This window comes from Cydia amplana, chromosome 8, assembly GCF_948474715.1.
Source record: "Cydia amplana chromosome 8, ilCydAmpl1.1, whole genome shotgun sequence".
Lineage (NCBI taxonomy): Eukaryota > Metazoa > Arthropoda > Insecta > Lepidoptera > Tortricidae > Cydia > Cydia amplana.
Window position 1 is genome coordinate 6,585,827 of NC_086076.1, and position 25,213 is coordinate 6,611,039.

Genomic DNA, 25,213 nt, shown 5'->3' on the forward strand with positions numbered 1-25,213 from the left:
GGACGTTAGCCAAGCTCGTGCCTAATTCGCTACGTTCCTGAAGGCTTACACCTGAAGGATTATTCTGAAAGTTTATAGATTCTCACGTTGTTTAACCGTTTAGCTAAGTGTTTTATTCCAAGTGTTATTTTGATTTCTTATGTGCCATTAGAAGCTTACTTTTGTAAAATAAAGAAACTATGTGTTGTTTTGAAAAGATGTGTCCCGCCGAGTTTGTTGCCGGGTTAAATCTTCTCGGGTCAGAGGTGTAGGGTTGGAGCCGGTGTAGTTTGACTTAAATAAAGATTTGAACGATTTCATGTGATCTTTTTATTTTTTATTGAATACGATTCCATCGTAAGATCGTTTATTTAGTACTGAAATAATAGTAGGCACTAGTATGGTTAATGAGTCCGAATGTTTATTTCATGCGTTGGTAGCATACCTACTATTTTGGCTGTGAAGTAATACATCTAGGTACTACCCCCACGCGCCCACCGCCATCGGGACCATCCGTCCCCGACATATATATTAAATACAAATTTTGTATGGGGTACCATGGAGCAAGGCCAGAAACTAGATACCTATATATATATTTTAAATTTGCTACAAAAAATTATAACATCGATTAGAAAGTAATAAAAACAAAAATACAATTCTCAAGAGGCGGTGAAGTTTTTGTGTTAACACTTGTAACTTGATGTCATAAATAACATTAAATCCCTCTCGCCCTCTCATTTCTCACTGTAACACTTATAGTGTTTATCCCGGTGGCATCCTTAGCCACGGCTTCAGAGCCTTGGAATTAACCATATTCTTTATAAAACTAGTAATAACTAAGATTCTGCCGATCGTTGATAAAAACACGAACCACATTTTATTTATACGACCAATAACTGAAAAACTAAGTAACTTTTCAATTAACAATTTAAAAGCATGTGACTCAGTACTTAACTCAGCACTTAAAAATAAATGTAATATACGTATTTCAAATGGCACATGCTGCTTCGCAAATACATCCTACGTAAAGTTCATTCGAAGGGGTATCTGATTATTAAAATAATATTATTTTATCTTATATATGACTTAAAATAGGATACCTTACGTGATGAAAATCTACGTAAATATCAGTGAGATAAGCACCATGAGAAATACCCACCTTTTGCTCTGAAAAACGTTGACCAATATCCACGCACCAAAAAGACAAACCAATGGCAGCATATCAACAGAAACGTGAAAAAGAAACGAATTGCAAATGAAAAAAGCAAGCCAAGACAACCGGGACAGTGATAAAGCAGGCGTGCTAGTGTGTGTAAGTAAGTATACATACGCTCTGTCCAGTTGCGCCGCCTCGGACTCCTTGAATCTGCAAGCAATTAAAATATAAGGAAAAGAAAGAACGAACTAGGTTACACTCTGATTGATAAATAGATTCCAAAAAATAGATATCGTCTTATATGTATACATTTCAATGACTTGAGCTCAGTTATAATGGGGATAGCGGTTGTTACGACCTGATTACCCAGTGCAATACAAATATTTATTGTATAAAATAAAAACTGCTTTGGTCCTATTTGGTAAGTGTCCAAAAGGGCCGTCTTTGAAAAAAAAAAAAATCTATGTAGGTACACTTTTAACAAAACAATACTTTACAAAAAAAAACATTAAATGGTATTTAAAGTATTTTATGGAATCTAATTAATATAATCAGAGTTTAACATCGTACGCGTTTTACGCTTACGTGTACGCTTGGCGGCACCTGAGGGACCTATGGGTACTGCGGGGTAGCTTTAGACCAGTGCCAGAATAGTGTTACGCCGTGAGTTCGGCACTGTGGGAGGAACTCTGTGACAATAGCATTGTGCGCGGTGCGACATTGACGGAACAATCAAATATTACCATACATACACCTACACAGTTATATCATTAGATCCAACCAGTGCATGCTATGGACAAAGGATGCGGTTCATTTCTCCGCAATTGTGAGTAAGCTGGCAAGTGAAATGTTAGTAATATAATATATACAGGTGTTAGATGCAAAAGGCATTATTACTTGCATTTGCTTACTTTACATCTTCGCCACAAAGCTTCGTCCTTGATATTAGAAGTGCCTTCACATTCAGCCTTTGAGCTGTCTTGTTGAGACAAGAGGTGGGTAAGTGTAATTGTATGTGCTTTTTGTTTAGAAGTGTTCGCGTTCATTTATAATTTATAATGGATTGTATTACATGCAATTTGACGTTTTATTCTAAAATGACAAACAATAGATCCTAACTAAAAAAATGAGTAGTGCTAATCATATACCAATTAAGTATGTAAGTAAGTACCTACATTGTACAACCGGTGCATTTTAATTTATTAATTGATAAAGTATAAAAATGACATTCAGTGACATAGCCTAGGTTCTCTAATTATTAGACAGAAAAAATATAACAAATACAAAATAACATAATTAAGCCTACAAATATAAATATTACATACAACACAACGCATACCCGACAATTTTACAAAAGACGGGGATCATATTTAGTGTTGTCCTTTTTAAAGTCGGTTTTCTTTTTTAAAGGTTTGATTGGTGAGATAATAACGGATTTGTATATCTTACAGTAGTCGTCTGGTACTCAAACATTAAGGTTGGAACACGCCAATACAAAGTTGGCACCAGATCCGACGCGTACGGATCGGATCGGATGCGTTATGAACATATAGTAGGTAAAGTGCATGTAGTGTTATGTATATAATGTCCTTGATTACTTATACAATATGACTTTATCCAATTGCTCAAGCTAGCAAGTTTGTATTTAGATGCTTTGCAGAATCACAACAATTGTAGCAAACTGTGGCTAACTTGGATAGTTGTCATGGACTCACGGAAATAAACTTGTTTGTGGTATTGTCAAACAAAACTTTATAAGTAACAAAGTTGTATGTAGTACAGTAGAACGATTTTGAATTTAAGGTTTCAAAAGTTTGGGCTTATACCGATACTTTAATGTTCAGAAACCTGGAACAGCAATTAAAGTTCGTGTTGAATTGAATATATAAATTGGTTCTGAAGAAAAATACCAACACTGACTTTGACTAAAACATTTTCATTGGTTTTCACAGATCCTAATGACCTATAATGCCAAGTATTTATACAAATATGACAGTCATGGAAAATTCAGTAAAACTGCTTACTTGGCCTATTAGGTATATCGATTTAAAATCTAATTGATAATACAATTAACGTCACAACTGATTCGTTATCTTGGTTCTACCACATTATTAGTCTCGTTTATGTATCCACGAGTATTATGTCGAGTCTGAGTTTGTGTTTTTGTCCCTTGGAAGGCCTTAAGAATTTGTAACTATCAGAGAAAGAAAAATAAATCTCAATGGCCTATATTATGAATTACCTGTATACGCCAAAATTTGGGCACATACAATTAGAGATAAATAGCAAACCCTTAGCGTACAAGGCTCAAAAAAATCCTCAATTCAAGCCTCATCGCCAATCTATAGCACAAAAAATTTTGTACAAGAAAAAAATACAAAAAGACGATGTTATAGGGTGGTCTTTTTTGAGACCCTTGCCCTATAAAGGGTCTATTTTTATTGAATCTTATTTCAAAAATTATATATCATACGATTTCAGACATTTCTTCAACTAAAAACTCACTTTTGACACTGACAGATCGGTATCGTACCGCAGTGATCTCTTAGAATCTTAGAAGCATTGTTCGAATTAGACCGTCTGTCATTGTTTGAAGCTCGTTATCATGAAAACGAATTATAGATTATAACCATCGTGCTATCATGTATTCCCCGTGTTACAATGATTAGAATTGAAGTAGGTATACGATACGATAAACTACACCATCAATGATGGTAAAACATATTAGCAAACATGTGTGTCCAAATGTTGGCGTGTTCGTGAATCAGTTTATTTATTTAATTTATAGTTCTTTGCATGATTATGCTTCAGGTACCTTAGTCTATCAAGTGCAATGGAGCCCATCCAATTAGTAACAATTACCCAGGGGTTTTGCCGAATTTTGTGATGTTAGAATAATGTCGAATCTACAGTGTATGAAAATTATTTCTAAATATTTATTTTTAATTTTGGGACATTAGTACTACAATGAAATGATTTTATTGATCGCTATTCATAGATCGTGTAAAATATTTATTAATAATGTAAAAAGTTGCTTCCTCTCTTTATCGAAGTGAAGTTAGGCTGTTAATTGATAATGATGCTAGTGTGTATAAATGCATCCGTTTCCCGTATCTGACTTAACAAGGCCTAACTTACGATTTCACATTATCAACCCCTTCTGTAGGCAATTTTTCAAGCTTTCTTCTTCGGCTAACCACAGGGGATATTTGCTGTGTACTACTAAATATAGAAAATAAACTGTTATTTAGTGTCAATGTAAAGTACGAGATTGAAAACCAGGGCATCTATCAACGTGTGTTCAAATCGCAGGATTAATTAGGTACTAATACGCATCTATCTATCTAGTACAGCTAAGGGGTAAGTTGGCAATAATGCGTCACAATGACGGCCAATGCATGCGAGTATTTAAATGCCCTGTAAAGTGACCATGCAATTTGCCTATAAAGGCGGACATCTGTTCGCTATATCTGTCACTTGGAACTACATTTTTTACAATGTTGACAAAGGCCTCTAAAGGACGTAAGTTTGAAAATGTACATAACCCTGTCGGTAAATAAAATAGTTTACTAACCTTTCGCTGGCTATCGAACTATTTCTCGACATAGACTTGGGTGACATCTCGAAATCCGAGTCTGAGCGGTATAGGAAGGACTCGCGGCGCTGCGGCATGGCCTGGAGCACGAGGGCGGCGGAGGGGGAGCCCCCCTCGAGCGGGGAGCGCGCGCCCCCCGCGCCCCCTCCCGCGGCGCCATTCTCCACATCAAAGCTGAAACAATCCAATACGCCAAATCAATCACATGTACACATATTAAATTAAGTACCTATAATATGATGCTTTCGAAATATTGACAATACAAAAAAATTATAATATATGGTGGTCTATGCAATAAATATAAATATGTGCTATTCACGACAGCTAATTTAAAGTTTTACTTTAAACTAAGCTTTAATTGAACTACTGTCAAGTAAACTTTAGCTTAACTCTATCTAATAAATAGAAGCGTGCAGTGGCGTAGCTAGGCGTGGACGAAGTGGGCCGTCGCAACAGCCTCGCGCGAGGCCCCTTCGGGCTCAGTGAAAGAAAAGGGCCTCGCAGATGCGATTTCGCTAGATTAGTTCACGCCACGCCACAGGAAGAGTGTAACATAAATTTAACACATCTAGGTAATTATGTACGCAATTATTTCTTAGACTAATTTATACACAACCTTAATTACCTTATCGTAACAGTCATGTTACTACACTTTTTAATAACATTGGCAGTTCCAGTTTTCAACCCATTTTACTTGTTTACAATGTTTATTTCATATGTAATTGGCTAATTAATAAACAATAATTAATTATTTATTAGACATAATCGTGAACACCTCCGATCCCAATCAGAATCAAACGAATTATTGTTATCACCTTAAACTTGGAGCTTATCGCGGCATGACCTATCGCAAGAACAGGGTAAAAATATGCAGAAACGTATGTTAATCCTATCATTGTATATAAAAGTGTTAATTACAAATTATGGATCTATTTTATTTAAAATAAACAAAAATATTTCGAACAGTTGCAACTAGTAAGTTTTAAACACAGTAATAGAGGTAAAATCGTTACATTGTTGAATACTGAAATATTAAACACACATTTCCAGTATTAGCTGATAAATAGCTAATAAAGACTGTTTTTGGGGTAATCATTGGTAATGTATCTATTTTAAATTACCAACGTATGATAGATAAAATTAGTTGACGTCAAAATGACATCCTATGATTATAAAAAAAAAAAACAATATAAACCATACCAGATAATATTATAGTATGATTACTGATTAATAAGTAGGTACCTACGTCATTAGATACATAATGTAATTTGTAAAGACTTCTATTTATATGTATTACATAAACCTGAACAATAACGCTAACATAAATATAGATAGAAGTGCTACGCTGAAATTATTTTGACTTTTTGTTACTATGTTTAATAATGCCGCAATAATACATGTAGTGATGTAGGGTGATGTAGGTACTTACTTCAAACTTCAAGCCATATCACAGAATAAATAATAGTACTAAGTACAGAAGACTCACTCTCTAACAAAACGCGTCTGTTACGATCAGCACAGATATGGCCGCTAGGTGGCGACAGCGCCACGCGCGGCTTATGGCTTTCCCCAAAATTGGGGCCGAACGGATGTATTTTAGCTACCTGTAGCAAAGCGACGTAGTCGCGGAGTGAGACACGCCTGGCCATATTTGCGAAAAACAAAGTAGGTATTTAAAATGCATTATGAACTCGATTAGCTAACGACATCTAGTTAATGCGAAGTGAACTAATAACTCGAGGAAACTGCAAAGCCAGTCGGCAAGCTTTCAGTAAACCTCATTCAGCAGGTTGTTCCGACCGCTACCGCTAGAGGTCTCTGTTAAAGTACACTACGTACCTTTTAAGTTTCAAGATTGACCGAATTTGTATAGACAAGCCAACATAGTATAAGTTATTTTTTTTTTCTAAATCATTTCTGGATAAAGGCGGTAACAATTATATAAAATGCAATAATAGTGATAACCTGATTTCGGAAAAAGTAACTAATAATGTTACATGCCGCTACTAAGATAATCCATGGGCACTCTTGTCTTACTATATTTGTCTATGAATAGTAGTCAATATATATAAGTATGAAACGTACAACCCTATATATTACCCATTAGTCCTAAGTATTAGAAATCCAACGGTCTATTTAGTAAGGCTGCATGCAGTTAAATTAAATTGGCTAAATTAACTATTAGCTCAGTAAGCTTGATCAGTAAGTATAGAATTCAACAATAGTTGTTTTATAAGTATACATTAGCAAAGAAAATATGCCTCGGCAGAATATTTAAAAAACGAGAACTATTGTGGCGTTAACAAACTTTTTCATCAAAGAAGTTTGGGCATTAATTTTAACAGACATTCAATTTTAATTCTGCCGGTACCTGCTTCACGTTAAGGCTGTGTAGGTACTTATTAAGTTTTTAATATACGATTTCTAAAATATTAATTAATTTTTAATTATAGCGCATTGGGCGTTGTTTTCATATTCTTACTTTTGCTTGTTCGATGTTGTATACGTGTCTAATTATATGTACATATAATTCCGGTGCATCATTTGCTCGCCTGTGCACCTACGTATTAGTTTTGGCCTTGCAAGCGTCCCAAGTATCCGGAACACTATTGGAACACTGGGAAAAATTTGGTTAAGTATATACTTCAAGTACTTCTTTTTTGAAACAACAACGTCTTGTGCCATTTGTACAAGCAATACGCTAACCGGCTATTTAGATATGTACACCCATTACGCCTAATAGCCATATTAATCTAAAGCAAATGATGTTCTGACAGCAGATTTCAAGCGATTTTGAGAACAATCCTGTATCATTACTTATTGCGTTTCATAGGTATCGTATGCTGTCAGAACTACGTCTGTTTCAATACTTAAATAAATATACTCATTCTATACTAATCGCTGTGACAGCAACCGTAGAGAATTATGTTAGTAGTAGTTACCTATACGGCTACCATCAGTTTGGCACTGACATAAACGCTATCGAGAACGTAATTTACTTTCTATACATCTTGCTCCTACTCGCATATTAGTACGAACGAGATGTATAGAAAGTAAGTTACGTTCTCGATAGCGTATATGTCAGTTTTGACACTGTCAGTGACTCATGGTACGGGTTCTAAGCCGAGAAGTTTACTTCAACAAAATAGCCCGTGACTCGGTAACTCTTAAAAATGCATCGGGTACAGTTTTGCTAAATGGGTACAGTTTTACAAGTGCGCTTATGATTTAGCCGCCCACAAACTCAAACCGATCAACCGACAAACCGTGGCGCCGTTCCAGTTATATAGTCAATAGCTCCAAGTTTGGAATTCAATATGCAATAAAACAAGTACGGCCGTATAAGGGAAAAGCGAATTGGGTACTGTTGAAAAATCAAATTGGTATCAACCGAGCTTTACTAGGAGGTAGCTACGTATGTAGGTATAAATTAACTCTGTTTACCTACTTTAAGTTTGTGTATTGCAAAAAGAAAACGACTAATTTTCATTATTGTTTTTATTAATTTAAATGAGCTGATAAGTATCGTGCGAAAATTATCTTATTAGATACAAATCAGTGCTTCAAATATTTCTTAGATAAAGTTAATGACGGCAAATGATTCGATAATAGGAGACGGTGTGGAGACGAAAAACAAAAATTATTATTTCCGATGTCTATAACTTCTAACAACTCCTGGCATCGAGCCACACGGGCCCTAGCATAAGTACCTAGTTCAGTAAATAGTCAACATATCAACGGTTATACATTATGTTGTGTCAAATGCCGTGAGCCAGAGTTAAGTAGTTTTATTAGAAATTTTACGCGACGGACGCGATTTTATTGAGATCTTCATGAGTTGAGGTCATTTTTTATTTTATTGTTTATACGTATTAGTTAGTCAAGTGCGCTCAAAGCATAAAAAGGTCAACTACGGCGTTGCATGAACAAAACATTTCCTTTGGCAGGATTGGTCATACATTTTCTATCGTCTAAAATATGTAAGTATAATTTTTCTAAGACACAGTTTCATATGGTTATAACAGAGCGACAAACGTAAATTTATTCAACATGTACGAGTACAACAACATATACTAAACCATTAGCTGACTGTATCTTAAAGTTTAGCTTCCGATTAGAGCTTTGTCCGGAAAGAGAAGAGTCGTCGAATAAGGGAACCAATACATTAGTATGACACTTATCTTTGCGCACAAACTCTATCGTAAGAACTATATGATAAGCGTACGGTTATCTTTGAGAAACTTAACTTTGCCATTCAATATGCAATAAAACATGATTTTACTCCGGTTCGGTCGGCAAGTGTCGTATTACTAAATAGCGGGTCCTCATCAACTGCTTTCGAGTGGAAAATGTGATGTCCAAACTCGCGGAATGTGGACCGGGGTGGTATTTCAATCACTTATCCAAACGGATGTGAGTCGAAATATCTGACAAACCAGTATAAGTTTGCCCTAGGCAGAGATACTTGTACCCAGTTGTTACAGATCTCGAGGTTATCACGATTCGCCTTAGCATTCGACTCGCTTGCGCTCAGAAGGCAACCGGAGCACGGTGTTGAAAGGGTTTTGGGACTCCTTTGACATGTCACGACATCGGCCGCATCCGCTGGACATGCCTTTTGGACATTTGCAACAATCTTTGATGATAACAGCGGGTCACGTTGATACATGGGTCATTTTTAAATATGCCAAAGTGAAGACTTGATTTTAAAGCTGTGTGGATAATTCAAGTGATTACAGCCCATAGAGTCTATGTTATAAAGAGTGTAGATTGTCTGATGTTAAATAATCAGATACACATCGCTGAAGTTTTAAATTGGGAAGAACTTACGTTACGGGCAAAACAATGCGAACAAAAAAATACTTAGTCAATAATTTCTAGAAAATATACAAGTCGCTTCACAGCGGGATAATCTGATGAACGGATGAAAGTACATCTGAGTATTTATGCTGAAACTGTCATAAACGTATACCTACATTTGATAACTAGGACATGACGGCACTCAGACAATGATACCTACCTACAAGAAATTTCTTTTATTCATGCCATAGGTACGCTCCAGCTTTCACGGATATGCCTAACTACTTATTTAACCATACATAGGTAACTCTAGTACTTTGTATTTGGTTCTTAGTATTTTTTTAAACCTGTGATGTGTCTTCGCCAGTCTGTCTGTGACCACGAACGTAAGGTCACGTTCGAAACGTCAGGCCATAACTAAACGTAAGTCTTACGCGATTAAGTCCCGTGGTAGTTGGGCGTTTTCTAAAATAAATATTGAAAACCCGATTCTCCCAGATCCTGGTGTTTTTGGGTTCTTTCAACTCAGAATCACTAGCATATTCAAACCTGATGATAAAAAAAATTGTCCCAAAATTTTGTATGAAAATTGTACATTCCACTACGTCATGTTACATACAACTCATACAAGTGAAAAAAATTCTCATACTAAAAACGTGACGTAATGGAATGGACATTTTGGGACATCTTTTTTTAATGGTAGGATGGAGAGTGCTGTCGATTCTGAGTAGAATGAGCCCAAGAATGTCCAGATTTGAAAGAATTGGGTTTTCGATATTTATTTTAGAAAAAGCCCAGTTATAAAAGTATGAGTGAGAATCGTGTTAGTTGAAATCAATATACTGTGAGATAAGGTCCTCTATTTATAAACCATCCTGATGCTTTGCCACTGGGACCAATCTCAAAATGAAACGATATATTAGAATAACTAGACATGAAATTGCCAAAGGTAATGTCGTGATTGGGTAAGACGAGATATTGTTTTAATTTACTGCAATATAAAACATTGGTAGAGAGCCAAGTCTATTGAGATGTGGCAAGCGAGACACATATCGTTGGTAATGTGAAATTAGTTTGGAATTAGCATTGCACGCCAGAAGCGGTTTGCAGTTTTTGTAATAACAAAACAATGATATCCACAGGATCAAACGCAGACACGTTATACTCGTAAGTTACTACCTACGTTATAAATTGTATTGTGTAAAAATTACACATCTAAAAAATATAAACCAGATTTTTCCAAATTAAATATTACCTTGTATATAAAAAATAAAAAATAAAAATAAATAAATCGTTTATTCAGATGAAATAAACCCTAACATACATATTTTTTTCTTCTGCCAAACTGCAGGACAGTTTGTTGGCAGAGGGAACTCCCTTAAAACACCGTAAGATTGTGAACCCGTTAGTTTATAATCTAACGTAGGTTAGGTTAGGTTAGATTATAATCTTCCTACCTTCAGTTTATAATGTAACTAGCGAGATTATAATCTGACGAGTGTTTACAATTTTACGGTGACATATACATTACAAATTACAATCGCGAGTGAAGGTCAACTTAGAACTCCATTACCTACACGTGACAATCGGTTAATCAAATTAAATGTTGTTACTATTACTGTTGCCTATACAGTGTGTAAATCCAATATGGGCGAATATTTAAACGGTGGTTAGCATAGGACCTAAAAAGTATATTGAGATAGATTTTACTTAGAAATGCATTGAAAATTTTAACCATACAAAATAATTCGGCCCGCAATGTAATACACCACACAAGTTACGGGATACGAGCTTTTTAAAGTAACTGTCAACGCTTGTTGGTAGTTACTATAAAAAGCTCGTATCTCGTAATGTCATGTCATCTTCTGTTTCTTAATGTTTGCAGTACATTGCTGCTCGGTACATGTGGAAAAAATTAATCACGGGGTCATAATTAAGTGTAACTTAAAAAAACATTTTAATTAATGATAAGACGGGTAAATTCTATATCTGGTTTAATTTATTGCCCGTATTAGACTTACACACTGTATAACTACCTTGTTTCCGACGTTTTGACAGTTATGGTGGCACGCTTATATCATGATATCAATGACGTGGGTACAAAAGCGACGAAATGTGAATGTTATAGTGCCTGTCAGTACGATTTGATAGCTGTTGGTCCAAATTGTGATTCGTCCAAGTCGCGATTCGTCCATTAAGTCACCTACAAAATCGTTTTGTTTTATTTCTTGCCACTGACACAGAATAAATAATAGTACTAAGTACAGAAGACTCACTCTTTAACAAAACGCGTCTGTTACGATCAGCACAGATATGGCCGCTAGGTGGCGACAGTGCCACGCGCGGCTTATGGCTTTCCCCAAAATTGGGGCCGAATGGATGTACTTTTAGCTACCTGTAGCAAAGCGACGAAATGGCGGAGTGAGACACGCCTGCCACTGACAACGACATTCGAAAGTCCAAAAAAATATGTCCCTTCCTAGGACCTTTGAACCGGGCATAGAAACATTTAAAAGAAATTAAGAAAATGTAGATTGTGAATTAAAGGGAATTCAAAAGTGTTAGCTACCTGCCAGTAGTCCGTCTCCTGGCGGATACCGGCGTTCTGCGCAGAGGGCGCCTCGAGGCGCCACGGGCGCTCCACCGACGCGGCGCTTCGCTCCACCTGAACAGTCCCCTAGTCAGCACACTGCTCCAGCCAGACCGCGTCATACGTAACACCGAAGATACCTAAACTATTCTGCGTGACTTCCCTATTATCGCAAAAAATAGTTTATTTTTATGATATGATTAATTCGGTACACGGCGGGAAGAAGTTGATAACTCGAGATATTTTATTGAAGTGAACTTAAAATTAAATTGCATAAGGTTCAAATTTCTTCAATTTTTTCCCGCGAGTTATCAACTTCTTCCCGCCGTGTAAGGAATTATTCCCTAATCAGAATAGAGTTATTATAGTAAGCAGCTAAATATTCGAATACTTGTGATATTAGGGTGGATCAACTATATCTTCTTGTTATTCTGTCCGGTCAGCCAAGAGACAATAGTAGCATGTCTTCTACATTGTCCACCACCTTCTTCTGACACGCTTGGTAGACGACCCTCAATGAAAAGGGTTTATAAGTATTACAAAAAAGCGTGTTTGGTGAATTTAAATGCTTAAAAATTAGGTTTTAAAGAGTGACCCAGGAGAACGTAACCGTGGCAACGAGTGACAAGAAAAAGTTGATTCACCCGATAGTACTTCGAGCTAAAAAAATCCTGCATAGCAATATCGCCGTCATTATCAATAAAATTTAATTAATTCATGGTTGAGAATTTACCTTAATAGTCACTCAAGGAAGTATTTAGACCCTTAAACGCTTGACTGGTGTACAGTGTATACTGTACACCAAATTAATAACAATGTAATGTTGATAATCAGATTTTGGGAGCGCGTGTACGCATTATTATAATTTTGGTACATTGCAAATGACTTTCATATAAAAATAAAAGTAGAAATGAAACCTCCTTATTACGTTATAACTTCATATAATATAGTAATATAGCTATACTTTCCTTTTGCTACCTCATTGCACAAATGCACATACCCGTTTATACTGCCGTATTCGAACTTCAAGATATTCACAAGAGACGACACGTACTAGATCTATTCTAGATACGTTATAGCTTAGATTTCAACTAGTTCTCCTTTGCAGCTCAATTCGGGCAACCAATGTCACTTTTACGTTAGATAGTGTTAGATATCTATTAGATGTGAATTGGATCTCTAAGTCATATCTTGTGGAAATCGTTCAAGAGTGTCTCCAGAATCGCAGAAACATCAAATTTGAAATTTGACAGGTTAGATCTTAAACATATCGTTATCGTATCTTGGTGACGTCTAAAAGATATCTAGTAGATGTCTATTTCAAAATCCGAATCGGGCCCATAATCACTAATCAGATCAAGGTCAGTAAACTCAACCTTGTGGATGGTCTAACATTATACTTTAAAAATAGTCGTCTTTTGGAACGCCAGGCATGATCAATAATTTTAAAAGATTTTCTGACGCGTTAAAAGATGAATCACCCTGAACAATTTCGCAGCCACGATGCAGCGGGCGACGCGCTAAGACAAACTTTACTTAATTAACTGCAAACACAGACAATCCAACCTCTAGACATAGCATAGTCGCGCTACCCCCTCTGCCACACATACGGTAGCGTTACTCCATCTTCGAGTCAATCCCGTGCCGTGATTGGTCCGTGTCTTTGAACGGACCAATCACGGCACGGGATTCGCTCACCTGGTCCCCCCGCACCCCCGTATTTTTGGCAGCATCAGTTTCATGAAAGAATTGGCCTAAGCTCAGTCTAGAGGTTGGATTGTCAGTGACTGCAAATTTTATTTTGCAATGAAATGCCGGTAAAAAACAAGTTTGAGGAGTCTGAATCCAAGCTAAATATAGTAATTTTAATTCTATTTTTATGGTTCTGTTTTTGCTATTTTAGCTTCGTACTACGTACTTACCTATACCTACTTAGTTTCGTCATGTCCGTCGGTCCAGACTGTCAGTCCGTATGTCATAGCCATATTACTCGAAACCTATAATATAATAAAGCCTGACTCCGCTCCTAGCCTGTAATTTAGATTCATATCTAGTACTCAGGAAAAGCATTCCACTGACGACTAATGTCACGAAAACTTTTTCATTTCCATCAAAGCTTATTCTGCATGAACAGTAAGCATTTCACCAACTCGCACACTCGATTCGAGATCGCAAATAGAATAGAAGTTTTCCGTTTCGTATCGTTCTTTGATCCCGGTATCACGTACTGCACACGTATGCTATGTCTAGTCTAGATAGACTGAATTCGAGTAGTAGGTATCCGAGATATGCGAGTGAAAAGAACCCGCCGCTGCACCGCCTCTACTCCGCGTTATTAAATCACTCAATTAATTTCTTTGTGTCCAATCCTTTGTCGACTGATACAAAATAGAGTGATTGAATTCCTTTGTGAAGATATAGGGTTCAGTAGAAAATTATTATTTGTCCCGTTTTTAAAATGGATTCATGAACTCCGACAGCTTGGTATAATTTCCGTTTTACTATTACCCGATGAAGCTATAATGCCAGCAAAGTAGTACAATGGTGTTACATTGTATTAAATTATAGCTTGTAATATTTTGAAAGCTTTTCCCGCCTTATTTGAGTAAGTACATTGTTTCGTTATTAAGTTACATCCACAATTTTGCGATGATATTGCGCTTCGTATGCCCTAAGCATTGTCCTCTCCGTAGTAAAATGATATTGTAAGCATTTCACCTGCCGTTGAAAGCAGGAAGCTCTAAACTTAATCTCACTTTGATGTTGCTTGTAAAACACAATTTCCTCCTGTCTGTAGTCAATAGGAAGCCCGATTCTTAATTTTCCTTGAAACCTTTAAACTTGAACATGCAGCGTTTAATATACACATGATTAGCAGGGAACGAAATCAATTTATGGAATGTTATCAACATTATATATTTTTTTAATTTAAGCTCGAAAATAGACCGTTCGTTATTACTTATTTAGTAGCTACACGGTTTTAATTTCACTGTGGGAAATCACTAAAGAACATGTTTAACTTTTATATGCTTATTATCCGAGTCAGTAAAACCGATGCACGTTTGTTTCAGATTTTTTAAATCGAAGATTATTTAAATGGAAGATTTACAAAGCTTAATATCCATTAGGTTCGCAGTTTCATTCCGCAGTTTCGCAGGTCTTATTGTAATTAGTCGTTTGGTTAGAAAATGAATATTGTTATATACGGGCTACATGTATTTTACTCACTCATTTACTCTTGACATTTGACATTTCTATCTTAGCATACAATTTTATTTCGGGCGTACTTCTTCAAACAAAGTGTCAGTTTCGACCTACCTATAAATTATTTACATTAAATTATGAACAATATAAACAATAAAAATATGGTCGTTATTATAACCAGACGGTTGGTTATGGTTCCTGTTATATCAAACAGTTATCATTCATCTCGCAACAGATTAATTAGAGGAGTCGAAAGTCCAAGTTACCACCCACGTGTCTGCTATGAAGGTTAATTCTCAACCATGGGAGTTGATTAATACAGACAATGTGATACCTAGTTGTTAAATACCTAAGACAAAACAAATCAACGACATCGACGTACAATTATGTGTGTATGGAGGAAAAGAGAATCAACTCAGAACAGGAAATGTGTAGTGTAATTTTAGATTCAGTTGTAGTCTTAAGGAATTGTTTTCCAAGATTTGCAACTATTGGAAGAATATAAGTAATTTAGGTGGAGCACTCCTAAACAAAGAGATTAATTTGGCTTTTGGTGATACTTGTGATAGTAACAAGACGTGGACCTTTTGCTAGAATAATCACTACTGCCGGTCTGGCTGGAGCTTGTGGTGGTAGTACTGAGGGTGGAGAGGTCGCTAGAGGCCCGCGCGGAGCGCAGCCGCGGCAACACGGGGGCCTCGTCGGCCTCCGGCGTCGTCGCCGGCACTTCGCACGCCCAGCCCAGCGCGCGAGCTGCTGACCACACCGCGAACACAAATGTCAGCATGGCGCTAACGCGCCACGCGCCCTGCTCTCCCGCCCCCTGACGAAATCATCGGTCCGTTCACTCAAGACATCAACATAAATCACTAACGTCACTCGCGTACCACGTGCGGCCGCCGGCCGTAACGGCGTGCGCGACCCGCGCGAACGCTCGACCACTACTGTATCGAACTCGTGCCGTTGCAGAGTGACTTCAACGCACTAGCCGCCAGTATCTATCGTCATATCGGAAAATATTCACTTGCCTGCTTTAGTCGTGTCTACACACATTTTCATTAAACATCTTTTTAAATTTTACAATATAAATCACGGCACTTGTCATTAGGATAGGTGTCACTGTTGCACTCTGGTCGTATAGGTTACGCGTTGTTGATACCGGGTGTTTATGCGAGCGGAGCGGAGATCGTGACGCTTGTTGACGTTGCGCGGCGCGGGGAACGTGAGTGGCGACGTCACCCGCGCCGCCACCGACCGAAAGGGCACGTTCTATATTTGTAATAGCCCACAGTCACATCACAAGACACCGATGCGATTGTATCATTTATTGTAAGTAAAACGCTTGATCACTTGTTGCACGCGCGTCCCGTAGCGACTCTGCTGCGGTCGCAACAAATCGATCACGCCGGTCGCACAACGAAGCGAGCAAAGGTGTGCTTCGCGCGGGGAAATCGTGTCAACGTCATGTCGTACGGGAGCAGCACCACGAAACACCCTGCGGCTGCCCGGCGGCCATGTTGGCACCGCCATTTTGCCGGGGGTCGAAAGGGGCGAGCCGCATGCGTACGGCGGCACGCAACCCTGTGTAGGAAACGACGCAAGTCGCGTGCCGTGCGAACGGAAGCGCCCCTTACACCCTACACCCAAGAACCACTTTGACGCGCAATGCAAAGCACGTCCGTTTGTAGGTCAGGAAACTTTCAGTGTATCCTCTGAAGCTTGCCGCGGATCGCTAACTGATTTCAGTTTCATAGATTTAGGTTAGAAGAGATAATGAATGGAAAGCATGGAGTTTAATAAAATAATATTTATTTGCTCACTTAAAGAGGGCCACATTATATACATATGTACATTTTTTTTAACTGGCGGTAAGACATCATTAGTATCATTACCTACGCAGTTTAAAAAGGCTTGTGTTAAACAGCTTTTTACGTCTCACTTTTGAAGAAGCTTCATATCTACTAAATCTTTATAAAAACGGTAATAAATACAAATTATAGGACCCCTATAAGTTATTCATCTTATCGTAAATTTACCCAAGCCTGCCTATGAGCCCCGTTTACAAGCAAATCACGTGTGCCTTTGAGGTTTCGCCATCTAATAGCCGTGAGGTGTTCTTGTTAACATTATATTATGCACTTTACCTATCTATTCATTCTTGATACAAATATTTATGAATAGGTTACGAGAACAATTGATGTCGATCAAGCAGTCATATGTTTACAACAAAAAATGAATAATTTACACAAAATTTAAATTCAGAATTTGAAATGTCGGAAAATTAAATTTGAAGCGGGTACCACACCAAATTGTTTGTAGGTTAATGAGGTCGCGGGGAGACTATATAAAGGATTTATTGTAATTGTCTTTATTTCTGTGCTCAATATTATTAGCTCGATGGTTGCGCCGATTGATCTGGGTGCATAAGTAGAGGGATACTTTACAGGTTTCCATTGTGCCTCGGATGAACAATGAACAATCAGCGTTCAAAGCTGATACTTACTGTACAAGTTGGATTTAAATGTCACAATCAATAATTGTTCTGTGGGGTAGACGCTATTATTAATTAGTAAACTACTTACCTATGAAAAAATAATCATAACAAGTAACATGTAAAATTAGTTTGTTTTATTTGAAATATTGTCTAACCATTTTATTTAATGTGGACACTTTCAAACTGCTATAACACCTTATTACAATTTAAATAAGGTTCAAAATCTGCCACATGTATATTAAACGTGACCGTACAACTAAATTAGTAGTATGCCTTTCGCATTAGCTCCGACATCGGCAACACAATGCTCGTTACCTTGGCAGCTAATGGCCGTCTCCATCCACCATGTTATTACGTACGTTGTACACAGTCAGCCACACTGCTTTATCGACACTTGTATCAGTTCAGGTTAGGTTCTCAATCCCCTTTGATAATCTTCAGTCATTTCCTATTATTGCTAAGATGCAAAACATTAGGTTTAGGTACATTAATTAAGTTCGTCTTATTCTATTTTTTTCTGTGGCGGCAGTGCCATGATCATTGATAGTATTACTTATATCAAACATAAAACATTCTTCCCGAACATGTTTTCTTGACAGTACTTAAGGACTTTGACATACTTAAAGGCGATCATATTAAGTAGGAGTAGGTATTCACAACGCTTGCTTACCACCACATTGCCATAAATAATGAATGTAATCTTTAATCGCGCACATAATCCAGATGAAACGTTTTGTTAATCAGCAGATTGGGCAGCCTTGAAGCATTGCGTCTGTGGCCTGACTTCTCACCCGACAGACTGTCGGGCGTATCCTGTGTCGCGCCCACGGTTGTGGCCAAACATAATTAGTGTGAGGATTGCATGTAGATGCAATTACGCCTCCCTTTACGGTCAGATTGCATGGTAATGATTAACGCTTTGAGAATGCGGCTTTGTGGGCTAAATGGATATTGTTACGTGCGAATTTATTCAATAAAATGCCATTCAATATCAGGTGCAATTAGCGAAAATTTAATGAGGTAGATATTATGTCGTTATTTATGAAATACGTACGTACCAATACTTTAATTTATATTTAAGACATTGTAACACCTATGAAAGAACGCCTAATAAAAATCATTTTACGTTAAGAGAAAAACAGTATAGTCCATATGACCACCTACACCGTAATGTTTTTCTTTTTACTACACTCTAAAAAATGAAGACCAACTAAGAGCAGTTTTCTCTTAGTTGACGTTAAGTTAATTATAAAATAACGATCTTATATAAATCAAAGAAACCTGATTACTTAAAACAATAAGTGTATCTGTGATTGAACTAATAAAGTAGGTATGTTATTAATCCTAACAATTGTATACTTTGCATCTATCATTAACTTGTTGGCATAATTATGTAACGTAGGTTGATTCAATCCTTAACAAATTAATTAAAACAGATAAATATGGTGATAGTTATGAACATTTTAATAGTTTATGTGATTATTTTCTCTTTGTTGATTTACATAAGATTTGGTATTTTAATCAACTAAACATATAATATTTAGAACAACGAAGATAAAACATTCAATCCCATTATGATCAAGTTATTGTATTAATTACGAAACTAATATTCCATTCTATTAAGAATTATTTGTTAAATCGATTTTCTTCATAATTAAATTAAATAATCAGTTAATCCGTTCAATCAAGAGATAAGTAGGGGGGCGCCGGTGCACCCGCGGTCCTCCCCGCCCGCGCCCCTGCGGCGCCTGTGACCGTGCGAGTGGGGAGTCAGTCTCAGCCTCGACGTTCAACATTCAACTACTTAGTCATTCAAGTAAGCGTCAACGAAATAAACTTTACTTGTGCCTTTATTTCACGGCAAGCCTGGAACAGTGAACGTGTTACCTTTGCTTTGTGTACCTAATGTATAATAGTGTATGTGCAACATGGAGCAAGTGCTAATCGCGGCGACGGGAATAAAAGGCGCGGGGACGGGCCGGGATGGTTATGTGGGAATCCCTGTTGTGGACTAATGAGACCCCAGGTCTACCCAGTAAAACCCCTGTTGGCCGCCTCAAGGCTTTAAGGCGAGGCACGGGAAACGATCGGGACCATGCTTCCGAAACCCCGCCAGCGGCTGTCCGAACTGCGGACTCGACTTCGGAGGAACTGTTTCCCTTTACTTCTCTAAGAGTGCGCCATTTTTTGCGCATTGGCCATCCCAGGGACCCTCGTGTAGGCGACAGACGTCCCCGAGCCTGCCGCCAACGGGTACCCATAAGGGGGAAATCGACGGTTGTATTACGCCAAACGGTCATTATATTTGTAGCCCGTTTTAAATGTTAATTATAATATATATGTAAGGTATGTAAAAGAAAGTTCGATTTTTAAATGTAAAACGTTTAGTTTTCTAAATGTTTAGATGAATAAATAACATCTTATTATATATATTTTTTGTTTTATTCATTTACCCCCTTTTCATAAAACTTTACTTTGTTAAATTTGAATCTCAATTGTTTAATCAGTTCAACTATGAAGCTTGTTGTTTGTTGTTGTGTTTTATTGTACTAGTACAATTGATGAAGAATGGTATATTGTACTAGACAAGCTTCATAGTTGAACTGATTAAACAATTGAGATTCAAATTTAACAATTTCTTAGTTCTGGCTAATAAGATGCATAAGTCGATGCAATCATGTTCTTAGTTGAACTTATTAGGGTCAAATAGTTGATACAGTAATTCTTCATGTTAACATTGATTTACATCTTAGTTGAAATGATTAAACAATTGAGATTCAAATTTAACAATATCTTAGTTCAGGCTAATAAGGTGCATTAGTCGATGTAATCATGTTCTTAGTTGAACTTATTTGGGTCAAATAGTTAATACAGTAATTCTTCATGTTAATATTGACCTAAATCTTAGTTAAACTGACTTGTTTGTATTAGTTGGTACAGTAACTTATCATGATAATAATTATCAAGCCCTTAGTTGATCTTGCTAGGATCAATTAGTTAGCATAATTATTTTTCGTGTAAATATTGAACAAGATCTTAATTGGTTCAGTTACATAGATATAGTAATAGCAATCAGAATTACCTTATTTGATGTGTCTAAGTTCTTGTTAGGCTCGTATGGAATCAAGATGCTTGATTACGACTATCAAGATATTGATAGAGCCAACCAAATTTTTTTTAGAGTGTACACGCATAATATCGATACAAAAACTTGCGTTCGTAACATAATTTATTTACAACCGATTATCGTATAAGTGTCTTTAAAAATATCCGCTGGCGCTAGTGAGAATGAGAATAGGCCACTTTCCGTGTTTTTGATAATCGGACATTTGGCATGAAAGTTGTTTACACTACTGGACGTGTTTGTTTACATTGATAGACCCAATGGTTTACAACAACTCACAAGATTTCATTTAAGATAAGAGATAAAACCAAGCTAGATTGATTTTTCGCTCCTGAAAACCCCCATATACCAAATTTCCTCGAAATCGTTAGAGCCGTTCCCGAGATCCCCGAAATATATATAGATATAAATAAATAAATATATAAATAAATAAATAAATAAATATATAAATAAATAAATAAATAAATATATAAATAAATAAATAAATAAATATATAAATAAATAAATAAATAAATATATAAATAAATAAATAAATAAATATACAAGAATTGCTCGTTTAAAGCTATTAGATAGATTGAAGTGTTTGATATTAGTTTTTTTCATAAGTTGAGAAACAGGCCAAAATTAGCTCCAAACCGAGACGAGTGGAAAACGAAAAGGGGGGGGGGTGTACCTTTACCCGGAAGTGGGGTACAGATGGCGCGGGCTCTTACTAAATAGTTTATTAAACCTTCTTCCACTTGATGTTTTAAGTGTCACATTGCATTGCACGTAATCATTAAAATAATGATTCAAAGTTTTCTTCAAAAACATATCTATATCTCGTATCTGTAGATACTGTATAAAAACAATGTTTTATATTTGTAATTTCATACCTACGTAAAAATTAACACACAGATTGAGGTAGTACGGCTCCGAGCCTTATAATTAATTTCAAAATTTATGGCAACATCTGGCAGAAAGCATGAATCGCAGTAAAAACCGGAAGTCGGAAACAAGTCGTTAAGTGTTTCCCCCAGGCTGTTACCTGATTTTTGTTGATGATTTTTTACCTTATACAACACATGGCTTTTATACACTGACGTCGAAATGTAAAATTAGAAATAAGTAAATGCTGTAAACTGTATCTAGTTTTTGAAGTATAAGATTTACTATTAAATTTAATACTGTATGACAACCTATTAAAGTAAATTTTGATCGTGACTAGATACGGCCTTCGAAGATTACGGCACAAGGGAAGAACACATGCTTATTATGCGTAGACCACCGCCGTGGCAAGGCTTTTAAAATATGTAGATAAGCACTATTATTAGACTACCAGTCGCTCCATAAGGACATAAGGTTTAAAACACTTGCTTGTACCGTAAATTCTAGGTAAGGATCAATTTAGAAGTCCGAGTAAGCTGAAAATGCGATGGAGCGTGCGTTTAATAGGTACATATACGAATACCGACGAGCAACGGGCGTGTACGTGACATGCCCGTTGTACCAACACGACGGTACCAAAAATATCGTCGGTTATATTTTCGCTTACTCTTGAAAATTCAACCAAGTAAAAACACAACTCTTTCATCTCCATTAAATATTTAAAAAAGCACAAGAACTGTGTTTCAAGGAAAAACTTCAGATTAGTTTAATAAGCTGTATAAACCCGAGTATTCTATAGCACATCCCACTTTGTGGAATTGAACGAGAGAGTGGGGAAACAAAGGCAGATTAAATCACTGAACGCTGAACGGACAAGGACTCTGTTGAGGAAATATTTGCTCATCAAACAAGGGGTATCATTTATACCCCAGTTATTATTCTAATCCACCTATAACCGAAGTTTACTTAACTCTGCACGTATACTCGTATTAATACGGATACGACTGGACTGGCTCAAGACTAGAGTCGATATATTTAACTTTGCAACTAACTCACTATATAAGTAATATGGACATAAGCCAATTTGAGACATTTTTTTTTGCTCCGTGCATACTTAGTTCACTGGGATCGGGTTACGGGTGGGATAACACGGCCCGAGTTTCTGTCTGTCGTCTAAGCAGTTTGTCACAAAGCAACTAGTTACCTATAATGAAATATAATGTCACATGTATCAAACGCCACTTATTTTTTCAAAGTTTCCATGTAAATTATGCTACAGCTATCAATAGGAATTCGCGTCAGGTACTTATATTTTTTTATGTAGTTATGTTACCTGTTGTTTTCTTTTATTTTTATTTTTGAAGTGAAAACTTCTTTAGCGGAGCTGTGCACTTTTTGAGGTGGGGAAAAAATGTTAAAATCGAGACAGCGTAAGACGATCACGTGACCGTAACATTTAGATGGCCACTCATTTAGATGGCATTTAAATCAATAAAGAAAAACTCATTACATGAAAAACTGTTACATGTATGTAATGTCATTAAGTTTTTCTTTATTGATTTAAATGCCATCTAGTGAGTTTCGCTTTAACTGGTATTAATATAACTCGAGTACTAACAGTGATGTGCTTAGGGGTTTCAAGTAATTAACCCTAACGCTAGAAGGCGTTAACCTCAATTATACATAGTGCATTTTGCACTAGTAATTGAGTTTTCACTTCTGCCGGCACTCCCTGGCAACCCGTTGTTTTTTTTTGTCACGAATAAACGCTCTCTATTCTCTATTCTATTCTCTATTAATTCAATGTCATGATAGCTGTGATTTTCGATACGAAATACCAAATATGTATCAGATTTATTTATAGATTAGTACGCCGTAGTAATTTTGATACTTAATATGAATTTGTTATTCATAAATGACAGTCATTAAGGCGCATATTAATAACAAAGTTTATCGATGTTTTATTTTATCAAGCGATCGGTTTTACCTGAAAAAGTTCTACTGAAGCCCAATAAAAAGGTACGGTGTGTGTGAAATGTATCTAAAGTAAAACAGCGAAGACGTCTCGAGTGCCAGGGATAATAAGATTGGTACCGGTCAAGGTTGGCCCACCATTAGGATGCGATTATCTACTTGCCACTCGTTGAGTCAGGCTAACCACTCTACAATACGGGTTACTTTCCATTAACACGTTGGTACCGCTTTGCACGCGACTCTCATGCTTTCTGTTTTTCTGGGAGATTATCTAGGTTACTTACCGAGATTTAAAAAATCAAATTGTGCTGTGCTCTTAATTTTCTTTTTACCCTTTTAAGGATTCAAGTTTTCCAGTCGTTGTATACTAAATAAGGCTATGTTTCTTGCAACCGTTGTTAGGTTTATTATACTGAAATAAAGAATACTGCATAATTCCAAAAGTTCAATGACATTAATTTCGGAGGGAAGAGGAACAATTACATACATTTTTTTGAAAGTCAGGTTCAAATTTCATTGCAGTATTTCTCAACATGCCGGTTTTGTTTCGCGTTTTTTTAGGGTTATTTTGAGTTCCGTTCCAATGAGATATGCTCCAGTTTATTCTCGATCCAAACACTTAACAAAATCGACGCTCTACTTTACAAGGTAAAAATTCTGTAGGAAAACGCAACCCAATAAATCCAATCGTCATATAATGTGGCTCGCTGTCAGTTGTTAATTATTATTATTATAAATTTTGATCGTACTTTGACACCTTTGAATTATTTTATACAGGAAAATTACTATAATTAGAATGATGGTATACATGGTTAAGGTGGTCGTATTATTCGGGCCCATCCTGTTTACTAACTACAATAAACCGCGCCAATACATCTACATTTGATTGAGTAAGGTATTTCTCGGATATTTGAACAAAATAGAGGGCATTAGGGAAAATTAACACTAACATCAGAACATAGCTGTGTCAAAATTTATTTCAGAATATACAGTAAATAATGTCTTTCCTGTGAACTTCATCTGAGAAAGTTTTTGTTTATCGACGAAAAAGTCGGTCGTGCTCGTTTGCATGCAATCGGTGTTTGGATCTAGGGCCGCGGCTGAGCGACTCGTTCGAGAGGGAGTTTCAAATTAAGGCCCTATTCTCTCATCTCATCTTGTCGAAAGAACGCTGGCATAAAACAAAAGACACAATATTCGCTTCGCATTTTTTAAATAGGTTTAGCGCTGGCGCTAAATTTGTCTAAATCTAAAGGTTTTTCTTCGTAAAAGTAAGCATTACATTGATTAGAAAAGTAAAGTAGATGTCTAACGCAACAGTGATACTGTAAAACTTAATTTAATTCTTTTGTTGTAGGTATTTTCACACAGTAATACCAAGATCTAACGAATTTTCCAACGCCACTTACTGTACTTGCGTGGTGGAGCCA

At 36.7% G+C, this 25,213-nt stretch overlaps 1 protein-coding gene across 10 annotated transcripts in view; it reads right to left on the reverse strand.

Moving 5' to 3' along the window:
- The window catches only part of LOC134650185 (3',5'-cyclic-AMP phosphodiesterase), a 577,846-nt gene that overhangs the window by 165,603 nt on the left and 387,030 nt on the right, over positions 1 to 25,213 (reverse strand). For 5 of the 10 annotated variants that reach the window (XM_063505091.1, XM_063505099.1, XM_063505098.1 and 2 more), the window contains 3 exons: positions 4,710 to 4,904; positions 4,274 to 4,357; positions 1,310 to 1,345 (listed from right to left, as the gene is read on the reverse strand). In XM_063505091.1, the coding sequence (XP_063361161.1) occupies positions 1,310 to 1,345; positions 4,274 to 4,357; positions 4,710 to 4,904 (315 nt within the window). Of the gene's footprint in view, positions 1 to 1,309; positions 1,346 to 4,273; positions 4,358 to 4,709; positions 4,905 to 12,099; positions 12,196 to 15,908; positions 16,321 to 25,213 lie in introns of those variants that run through there. The other 5 variants (XM_063505092.1, XM_063505095.1, XM_063505093.1 and 2 more) reach the window with 5 other exon arrangements.